The sequence below is a fragment of the Kryptolebias marmoratus genome, linkage group LG12, assembly GCF_001649575.2.
Source record: "Kryptolebias marmoratus isolate JLee-2015 linkage group LG12, ASM164957v2, whole genome shotgun sequence".
NCBI classification, from domain to species: Eukaryota; Metazoa; Chordata; class Actinopteri; order Cyprinodontiformes; family Rivulidae; genus Kryptolebias; species Kryptolebias marmoratus.
Window position 1 is genome coordinate 7,172,270 of NC_051441.1, and position 11,205 is coordinate 7,183,474.

The window sequence follows — 11,205 nt, forward strand, 5'->3', positions numbered from 1 at the left end:
CACGCCTGTGATATATGTCACCAATATTGAGCGGCACAACTTTTGTTTTCCAAGAGATTTGATCCTTTTTTCATTAATGTTAAACAGCTGATATGTGACAATAGGTAAAAACTACAAAACAATAGTTAAATGAAGTAAACAAAATAACTCATTTGTGTAATTCTTTATAAATCTTGTATTTTCATAATTTGACCATTGTAAAAAAAAACATGTTTTATGTTTGTGCAAGATAAATATAAATCTTAGAAATAAGGTGGGGAAAATATGTTTATGTGGTAATCCAGTTAAAAGTAATAAACAATTTTGTAAGTTTTTAACTGTTATAGTTAGAAATAAAGCTCATAATACATGTCACTTTTATTCATTTTAATCAAAGTTCTCCAGTAGACCTGTTTCCATGTCAGAAAACAACATACAAGCAGTTAAACAGCCCATCACACTGATAACATTTACATAAACTGAGCTTCTACAAAGATTTTACTGCACATATTTTATTAAAGCTGAAATACATGAAATATTGCTTAATTGGTCTATAAAAAGCTTTTTTTGCTGAATGTAAAAGTCACAGATGGCAATGATTATGTGTTTTTTTGAAAAACTAATCTGATAGACACAAAGCATTTCTGTATTTTTTATTTTACATCAAAGTAATCTAATTTAAGCTGCTTAAATTATATTGTAAAGATTGGTAGCAGTTTTGTTTTGCTTGTTCATTTGCCAGTTCAAGTCTGTCTGCTCAGCAACTTCTGAATAGTTCAGCATCCACATCCCTCAGGTCCTGACCAGCCAGGCGTGTGGGGCTGGTGCATGTGATGTTGTTATATATAGTAATAGTTGTATCTGGTTCTTCACCCTCTGCATGGGTTTCTACTTCCCGAGGTACCACCTGTGGTTTCCTCAAACTGTAGTTTCTGAGCGGCAGTGTGCTACAGTCACAAACTAACCGGTTTCCAGACAGCAGAAGCTTTTCCATGTTTTCAGAAAAATTGGGAACTAAGTTTGTTAAGGCGTTAGCTCTCAGATCCAGGTAACGCAGCCGTGGAAGTAGCTGTTTTGTTCCATTCTGCAGAAACTGTTGACAATCATTGTTGGTCAACAGCAGGTACTCCAAATTATTGAGGCCAGAGAAAGTGTTAGTTGTGAGAACCTCCAGCTTGTTGAAACTTAGGTCCAGTCCAAGAAGGCTCACCAGATCAACAAAACTTTGATTTTCCACCGCAGAGATGTTGTTATGTTGGAGAAAAAGTCTCCGTAAGCTTGAGAGACCACTGAAAGCCTGAGATGTGATCCTTGTTAGGCATCCTCTGTCCAGATGGAGGCTGTGAAGCTTTGACAGACCACTGAACATTTGATCAGGCAAACTTTGAAAGCAGCTTCCGGATAGGTTAATGACAGCTACATCGGTGAGACCCGTGAAACTCCCTGCTTGTGCCTCCTGCACTTGATTGTGCTCCAACTCGAGGACCTCAAGATGGCCAAGTCCTTCGAAGATCCTTTCCCCAAGAGCTCGAATCTTGTTGTAACTGAGTCGCAGTTCCTCCAAGTACTGCAGCTCACGGAACGTCCTGGGCCTTATGCCATTTAAAGAGTTGTTGGAAAGACGCAGCACATGAAGGCTGTACAGGCCCAAGAACGTGTCTTCGTGTAGGGAGGCTAATTTGTTGTTTGTGAGATCCAACCATCTGAGTGACTTCATGCCAAAAAATGCTCTGGGTGCCACAGTCATAATCTGATTCTGGGCCAGGTAAAGTTTTTGTAACTTCGTGAGTTTAACAAACACATTAGCTTTGATGACCCTAAGGTAATTCCCAGTCAGATCCAGCTCTTTAAGTTCCCCAAGGTTTTGGAAGAGCTGCGGCTGCAAGTAAGCAATTCTGTTCCCCGCTAGAATGAGCTCTCGCAGACCTTGCAGGTCCTGAAAAGCTGTCTCTGGAATAACAATTAGTGAGTTCCATCCTAGATTAAGAAGCCACATGTGTGAGAGCCCAGAGAATAGTCTTTCATCAATGCGAGTGATCTGATTATTGTGCAAGCTAAGTGAAGCCAGGTTTGGTGTATTCTGGAAAATGGTACCTGGTAACACCCGGAGGCGATTTCTCTCCAGGTGAAGGTGTGCTAGAGACCTGAGGCCTTTGAAAGCTTGGGGGTCAAGGGTCGCCAGCTGGCCACTCTGCAGATTTAAAAAGTCCAGACTGGTTAGATCCCTAAAAGATGCTGCTGGGAGGGAGGTAAACAAATTTCCATCTAGCCAGAGAGAATAAGTGGATGGTGGCATGTCAGTCAGCATTTGTGTCAGGTTTTGTGAGCTGCAGTACATGTTGAGATCCAAGGTGAATTCATCGTGCAGACAGGTGCAGCTCTTCGAGCAGGGAATGGGAGCTTGGGTCGCCCTCTCTCTTGCTGTGTCTGGCTCTGGCAGCACCAGTGATGCTCCCAGTAGCAACGCCACCAGCACTGCAATGGTTTGCATACCAGCTAAAGGAAGAGAATAAAGAATTTAAAATAAAAACATTCTATTAAACTTCACTACAGAACACAAAATGTGATTCTAATTAAATGGATTATCTTTTTTATTTATAAACAACATTTTGAGTTACATTAGTTTTCTTGCCCTAATGTGTAAATTAGATTGCTTACCTTCAGTCACAGAGGTCTTGATTTAAGGTGGACAGGCAGTGAAACACTGAATGACTGATCCTTGTGCAATTGTCTGTATACTGAACGGAAAGGCTGCCAAGCCCTCAAACCTTTTTCTTTTTTTTAAGTCAGCTGCACTGAATATGTACCATTAACCCTTTCACTCCCACTGGATTCATCAGTAAGTTGTATTTTATTTTTCATTCATTATTTTCTTTTCACCAAAGTTTCCCATAAACTATGCATACCTTCTTAATTGTACTGAATGTGAATTCTTGGTAAAGTTGTATGACTTCATGTAGGCCATAGTTGTTATAATTTTTCTAAGAGAGATCATTTTACCAATCCAGGAAAGGCTTAAACTAAGTGGCCTTTGTGTGTTTACTAAGTCAGGGTCCAGTCGCTGAGTGCATTTACTGAAGATTTCCACTGATATAAAACAATAAGTTGAACCCAGTGAACCAAACTCTCTACTTAAATCATGACGTTTTATAATTTACCTTTAAGAAATAACATTCAATTCAAGGTGATATGACACAAACTTGTATGTCAAGTTAACATTCCAGCTTAGGAGAGCACAGATCCAAAATATTAAATCTCTACTCATCTCCATAACTCCATTTTTTGATTTGATATGCTGTGTGCAAATGTCAGCGCAGTGACAAAAGTCACATGAGAGATAAAAACCATGTATGCAGCACCGTTGCTGCTCTGTTTACTTATGAGGATGATGTCTGTGGGTTCCAGAGGTCCATTTCCTAATCACACCAGTTACTGTAATGACTAACTTTTTGTTTACTTTTTTGTCCGGTATCAACCATGAACTGGTCAGGCTTCAAGGAATGTACAAATCTAGATGATACTTTGTCTTTGCACAGGATTTTTATTGATCTGTGAGCAAAATGTTATCAGGTAGGACGGATGTGTCCTCATTATACAGAGAAAATTTAGTGGCATTTTACTTATCTCACTAATAGTTATTTGTGTAAATAGCTGGTTTCCTCACTGAGGCTTTTTTGTTATTATTATTATGATATTCATGAAGAAATATAGTCTGTAATCAAGAAAAACATGTTGAATTGTCACGTGAAACTGTTTCTGTTATCCATATTGGTCCAAAACCTTTGTATGTCACTTCAATGGGTTACCAAAACCTGTTAAGAAAACACTTTCTTAATATTTATTTCTTAGTATCTCAGCAGAAATGATGAGTTGTAAAATTCTTTATATTCTCAGTTATAAATGTTTCTTTCTGTGTATATCTGCTACTGTATATCAACAAGATGAACATTGTTATATTTTTATTCATTAGGATGAAAAATCAGTCATTTTGCTAACAGAAATAAAAAAAAAAACTAATTGATAGATTTTTCTTTTTTTTTCATGTCAAAAATATCACCTTGTGAAATGGCTGCCATAGTGAGCTGTTTCATGACTGTTGCTCCCCCGACAAACACCTCTAATTGGCTCATTTTCTGGCACTCAACCATACACAAAGGTTTTCAGCTTTGTTGGTTGCTGAGGGCTCCCAGAGAGCCACATGAGAAGTCTTAATAGTGAGCAGCATACCCTGCTGGCAAGGCTGTACATTTTGACTGGTCTGTGCTTAGCTGCAGGAAGTTTCCCTTATAATTCTGAGCAAATGTTCTGCTTCCTCAGCAGCAGAGCGCAGATCTGAAAAGCACAACGTCAGTCTGAAATGGATGGAAACATGTTCATTAGTGCTGAAAATTGTCGCGCCTTCTGGTTTCATTCTATAGCAAATAACTCTCAGAACAGTTTTATTAAAACTGTGCACGATGAACTCTTTCACCAATGTGTTCACGATCTTATAGGCATAATAATTATCTTTCAAAAGTACTGATTGCAATGAAGGCCGTTCAAAAACAAAACAAACAAACAAAAAAACCCTAAACTAACAAAAAGAAAACTTGTTTTTTTTCTCATGTTGATTATTGGTCAATGTGTCCTTGATTTTAAAATCTGTAAGCAAAATTTGTGACCAGCTGCCAACTAGCACATGCTTTTGTTTACTTATGGAAACAGGCAAAGTGACTAAAAACAGGTCAACAATGTTGACATCCGTGGAAGAGCCGTTTTGGGATCTAGAAGCCTGACAATTTCGATGTATTGGTAAGTATTCACACTCAGATTTGTTGAGCAAAGTATAGAAATAAAAGTGCTTTGTTTACATTAAGTGAGTACCTGCGTTTCAGAATTGCATATCAGTATATCAGAAAAAGTACTGAAGCAAACTCTTTCAAACTGCACCATTTGATACAGCTCAGGATAACATGTTTTATGTTTGATTTCATACGTTGCAATGAGTACCTTTAACATTACACAACAAAAAATTTACATACGCAGCTATCCAGAAATTTATACACATTTCTTCCTATTGAATTGATTTGAAACTATATAACATTTTCTGTTGGCAAAACATCACTTTCAAAGCATTTTACAAAGGTATTACCAACTACGTTTTTGTGAAGAACCCAGACGTCCATATATCCCAAAATGGACTGAGATAGATAAGAGTCAGCTTAAAGAAGCGAAGTGTGAAATGTGAAAACTCATGCTGAAAACTGACAATTACCTTTCTGGTGCTGGTGCAATAGGCCTGTGCATGTGGATAATCCTGGAGCCTCCATTGTGGTGTCATCTGTTGCACATTAAATGGTATATTGTGCATACAAACAGTCAAACAACTCAAATTCAAAGAATGAAACTCTTAGCTAACCTGAATGACTGAAAGACCTTTTCTTTGTTCTTATAAGGGCTGAAAGGTAAATAGCTAACTTCACCAACACACACAATATTCTTACTTTATTTATAATTACTGACTCGGTCAACACTGCCATCCACTGGTGGATTTTTTGACTGTTATCTCTTATTGGTAATTTAGAAACCTGTCTGAGAAAGATGTGTTGTTTAGTGGCCTTTCACCCATTGAGGTGCTGATGGTTCACAGCAGCTCTGAAGCCTACAGCACAGCATCACCCTTTGACAGCCACAAAACCTCAACTCCCCTGAAGTGGCTAATAATAACATTTGGAGCTCACAGCTGCTTTTGAGGAGGAGAGAAGCTTTGTCTCAACATCTGAAAGATGCTGGCTGTAAGCCACAGCTCGTTAACTGGCTGCAAATTATAAGACCATTAAAGCTAATGACCCAGCAGCCTTTTGACTATAGAGGCCAGATTTATTTATTTTATTTTATTTTATTTTTTTTGGGGGGGGGGGGCTATGTTTGTTACAATTTTTTTTTTATCCATAATGTTAATATATGTGGTCAAATTTTTAAACGATAGCCAATAGCTTTTCTTTATTTATACATTTAGATACAGCATTGCAAGTAATCTTTGGGGAATAAAACTTGCGTTTTATTTATTTTGTCCTTCATTTGTACTTTTCAGTCACATTTTTTCTTTGTCCTCATATGACAAAATGCTGTCCTACATAAGAAAATTGACCCAAAAAGGACTGGCATGTAAAGAGCTTTTGTGCTTTTTAATGTTGAGATGCTTTGTTATAAATAGAACCAGAGAATGCATGATATAAATTGTAGAAGTGGCTGTCATGACATTGCTCATGGGTTTGTGGACTGATTTGTTGCTATGGTTATTTAATAGGTGTTAGAGAATAATCGTGTTATTCATCTGACCCAGTAGATGCCTGATGTGGTTGTGTTGACTACTTGTGTTGAAGAAAAACGAGTCAATGCTTGAAGGTTTAAAGATGTGTATTAGAAACAATGACTGCTTTATTTAACTATGTAGCTTTAATTTCTAACCCTAACCAGGTATCTATCCCTTGAACAGGGAAAATCCGTTTCCTAACCCAAACCAAGTAGATGTGAAGCCCAAGAAGTGGATCAAGCTGAAGACATGATCACTGAATAAATGAAAACAAGGAAATTAAGAAACAATCGGAGGGCTGAGGTTTCAAACAGGAGTCCCAAGGCTGAAACAGTCACACACACTGCTGCCTTCAATTTGTCTTAATGCAGACATCCTGGTTTCTTGAAGTAAACGCTTCTTAAAAACATTTGTGCCTCTAATGTGAATCGGTCACATCAGCCCGCTGCTAGTCAGAACAAATCCTGGCCCGGATGTTTGAAGACGCTCTGATTACTCCTGTAGGAGTTAAGATAATAACTGGAACCAGGTGTCATTTTGTAATTTAATTTGTTGTTAAGTTCTTCCAGCTTTCTTTTGTAGCAGGGAGTGTTATAAAAAGGCTGGCTTTGACAGAGAACATTATGTACATCATCAAGTTCTGATCACCTGTAGGGTTGTTAAACTCATAACTATTATAGAATACGTAATGCCTGTTTTTATATAAATGATAAATTAGGAGGCAAAAAATTGTTTCTTAATAAGCAGGGAAAGCAAGCTTTTGTTTCTCACTGGCTTTTTCAGCTCAAAACAGCTCTTTGTTCAGTACTACTGGTGAAGGGCCAGTTCTGAGCCGGTTCTTTAAGCTCCTAAATGGCTGAGAGCCTGTGGACCCGTCACAGTTACCCTGCAAGCTTTAGGTCCTCTACAGCCACCACTGTTCCAATATGTTAATGTTATTAACAAAAAAAATGTGCAAACTTTCTTATGTCTACTTAGAGTCCAAATAAAGAAAGTGTTAAAATGCCATTTTTTGATCTAAAGGTGAATTTGATTAAAAATGTGATTGATATTGAGAGTTTTAAATGTCCTTAAAGATTATCCTGCTTTCTGTATTTACTTTAATATTTTGGAGAAAAGGTGTTTCTCCAGTGAATGTAAAAAATGTGCGGCCTAAAACCATCTTTCCACCTATTTTCATTCAAGCACAAACCATCATTCAAAGATTCTTCAGTACAGTTAGTTAAAGTTTAAAAACATGTTTGGTTTTGATGCCTTTGCTTTAGAATCTCGATTTATTTGCAGAGCGGCGCACAGCTGTGTGGTTCAGTCTGACTGAATCGGGTTACTGTGCTGGTTTAATTTCCAAAGGGAACAACCCTGGTGGTAAGAAACATGATTTGCTAATTAACAAAAATGTCTCCTGGCATTAAAAAAAATGACAACGCCCCAAGGGGGGGTTGGTGGAACTTAAATTTTGATTGAGAGCCACAATGTAAACAGGAGCTATCTGCAGCCAAAGTCCAAAATCTGTTTAGTTATCTAACAAGTACAAAACTAAAGTGAAGTGGATCTTCATATCTCTGTTTTACTTTGCATTTTTAAAAATATTCTTCAGTTTGAAAATGGTAAAAAAAAAAGAAATCACGCTGTGTGGAATTAGATGTTATTTGTTTAGGAAAACTGGTCCTGCATGATGTGAAAGTGTAAATAAATCACATAGCTTTTTTAAATCTAAGAAAAAAACATCCTGATGTGACTAAAAAACAAATACTTCACTACAGAATTACTGGGTATCAGGCATATACTAAATGAAATGAATTGAATTAAATAAATCAATCAATCAGCTGCCTGAATCAGGTAGGCAAGAGCCTTCTTTTTGCTTTAAAACAATGTATTTTAAGTTGTACAGGTCAGACAGGTCACATTTCTTTGTGTTGTTACTGACAAAAAAGCTTACTTTTATTTCACACCATCTTTGCGTTTATTAAAACCATTAACCACTTGTATTTAGGCTACTCAGAACAGTCAATAAAGTGAGAATCAGGACTGAAATCACTAAAATAACCTAAACTTTTAACAAAGGTCAAGAGGTTTAACAGTTTCAGCCTAAGATGTAATTGTGAGACATTTTGAAGTACATGATAAGTGTTGTATTCGAGGGCTCACAGTTAGAACATGATACAAATAATGATTTATACATAATTAGGTTAGAATCATTTGAAAATAAAAATGTGTGGACATACTTGTAATTCAACATCCAGAGGAATAATGGAATAACTGGTTCTTTAGCACATGAATAGTTTCTGACATTTATACACATAACCTATAGTGACCAATTTCATCAATAATCAACCACAGGGTACAGTTCTGTTAGGCAAATAAGGATGCTTGTTTCTTTTAATTTAACAATATTCATTAAAAATTACAGATCAGATTTTAATGTACAATGCCAATTTTCAAAAAAGTTGGGACTTTGTGTAAAATGTAAATAAAAACAGAATGCAGTAATTTGCAAAACTCATAAACCCATATTTTATTCACAGAGGAGCATAATAAACATATCAAATATTGAAACTAAGAAATTGGACCATTAAGTAGTTTTGAATTTTATGGCAGCAACACATCTCAAGGAAGTTGGGACAGGGCCATGTTTACCTGTGTGCAGCATCCCCTCTTTTTTAAACAACAGTCTGTAAGCGTCTAGGAACTGAGGAGAGCAGTGATGGTGGTTTTGGAGGAAATATTGTCCCATTTTCATCTGATGGAGCATTTTTGCTGATTAACAGTCCTTGTTCTTTACTGGATATTTTGATGGATGGAAGCATATATTTAAGACCTGTAGTTTTCTGCATTGATGGAGCCTTTCCAGATGTGTAAGCAGCTAGTACCATAGGCACTAATGCACCCCCATACCATCAGAGAGGCATGCTTTTGAACTGTGCGCTGATAACAGGCTAGACGGCCCCTTTCCTCTTTACTAAGGAGGACGTGGTGTCTGTGGTTTCCAAAAAGAATTTCAAATTTTGATTCATATGACCACAGAACAGTTTTCCACTTTGTCTCAGCCTATTTTAAATGAGCTTTGGTCCAGAGAAGGTGAGTGCATTTCTGGATGTTTACAAATGACTTCTTCTTTGTATGATAGAGCTTTAAGCAGCATCTGTAGATGACAGGGTGAACTGTGTTTACAGACAGTGATGTGTGGAAGTGTTCCTGAGCCCATGCAGTGGTATCCAGAACAGAATCAGACTTATTTTGAACAACTAGTACTGACTTTCAGTCTTGTCCTTTGAACTCAGAGATTTCTCCAGATTCTTGAAATCCTTTGAAGACCCTATGAACTATAAATCTGTAAATAGAAGCTGTTTTTCTCAGACTGATGATGAATCTCTGCCCATCGTTATTTCTGAGAGATTCAGCTTCTCTAAAATGCTCTTTTTATACCCAGTCCTTTTACTGACCTGTTGCCAATTAACATATTTAGTTGCAAAATGCTCCTCCAGCTGTTTCTTATTCGTACCACTTATTTTTTACAATTTTTTTGTTGCCACTGTCCCAACTTCTTTGAGATGTGTTACTATCAAATTCAAAGCAGATTTTTTTTAGTTTCAACACTTAATATGTTCCCAGTGTTTCTTTATGAATAAAATATGAGTTTATGAGATTTGCAAACTATTGCACTCTGTTTTTAGTTACATTTTACACAACATCCTAACTTTTTCAGAATTGGGGTTGTAAAGTGTCAGGGTTTAATGTGTCACATCTGAACACTGTGATATACAAGTTAATCAACTTGAGCTGTGGGATTATATATTCATGTCTGCGCCCTCATCAAGCACGGCTGGCTCAGATGGTTTTTACAGTACCTGTCATCTACATATGGCCTCCTAAATGCTGCCCGTACACATGTGTACACATGTCCATGCTTCTGTTCTGTCCCTCATGTTAAACCTGGTTATAGCAGGCTCATACAGTCACCTCTGTCTTGCTGTTGGTGACAAAGTATGGTTGTGGAGGCATGTAGTGAGTGTTGTGGAGCTCTTTCTCCATGACACCAAGATTCTTTTGGCCGTGTCGGTGTCCCAGTGTGTCTTTGCTCTGCCAGGATCTTAGCCCCCCTGGGCTGGCTGCATTGTTGGAGCTGTAGTACAGTGACTGGGAGCTGTAGCTCCTAGGGCTCTTAAAGTTGTGTCCTTTGTGCTTCATAGACAGCTGTCTAGGTGGGCTGTAAGGATTACGTGGCTCTGGCTCCATATCCACACCTTCCATGGGAAGACTGCCCTTGGTGGTCATCTCCATTGCGTGCCTCCGGTTGCTCTGGTCATTCGCTTTCTCTGCTAACAAACGCATAAATGAACAACCAAAAAGTTGTTTTTATTCCCAGTAATGAAGCATTTCATTGTGTCTTGAGTTTAAAGCTCCAGGCATAAAAAAGCACTTTTTTTTAACTTTTTCCTAAAATATCTGAAAACAAAACAAAGCAAAAAGCAGAAATAGAAGGTTATTTGAAGAGCAGCTCATGCTGAACATCTATTCTTAGATGACCTGAGCTCCTAGTTCTGCAAGTCACCTGCTGGTGGAAAAACAAATGTAATTAAGTCACTGTTTAAATACATAAACATAAACAGTTTTGCTACTTTTACCTCTTAGCTACTGTTCTGCTCATTTTAGCGTCTGTTTTGAACGTTTCTGTTAGGTCCGGGGTTGTTTGGGGTTTTTTCTCCACTAGGGGGAGTCCTGTAGTTGGCTGGCAGGAGTGCGTCTGAGCTGTCGTCATCCCCACACCGGTGGACAATCACCTCGTTACCGGCAGCTTAAGAGAAGCGGACTGCCAGTACCTCGACGCCAGAGTGTTGTCAGTGATGGTATCTCACAGCCCCTCCGAGCCAGCTCAGAGTACTTAGAATTGTTTCTCGCCTCCCTGTGACCCGAGAATAACTTGTTTCCCT

At 37.9% G+C, this 11,205-nt stretch overlaps 2 protein-coding genes across 2 annotated transcripts in view; both read right to left on the reverse strand.

Moving 5' to 3' along the window:
• Nucleotides 1-351: 351 nt before the first annotated feature.
• On the reverse strand, nucleotides 352-2,723 carry igfals (insulin-like growth factor binding protein, acid labile subunit). The gene is made up of 2 exons (XM_017429299.2): nucleotides 2,638-2,723; nucleotides 352-2,475 (listed from the first exon to the last, which is right to left on the reverse strand). The coding sequence occupies exon 2, from the start codon at nucleotides 2,468-2,470 to the stop codon at nucleotides 737-739; it is 1,734 nt and encodes a 577-aa protein (XP_017284788.1). The 5' UTR covers nucleotides 2,471-2,475; nucleotides 2,638-2,723; the 3' UTR covers nucleotides 352-736.
• Nucleotides 2,724-8,877: 6,154 nt separating this feature from the next.
• The window catches only part of shisa9b (shisa family member 9b), an 11,227-nt gene continuing 8,899 nt past the window's right edge, over nucleotides 8,878-11,205 (reverse strand). The window contains exon 4 of the mRNA XM_017429304.3: nucleotides 8,878-10,593. Coding sequence (XP_017284793.1) covers nucleotides 10,223-10,593 — 371 coding nt within the window. The 3' untranslated portion in view covers nucleotides 8,878-10,222. The remainder of the gene's footprint in view (nucleotides 10,594-11,205) is intronic.

Bases quoted from the DNA above. Each gene is read 5' to 3' on its own strand.
- igfals (XM_017429299.2), bottom strand. From the start codon at position 2,470: ATGCAAACCATTGCAGTGCTGGTGGCGTTGCTACTGGGAGCATCACTG.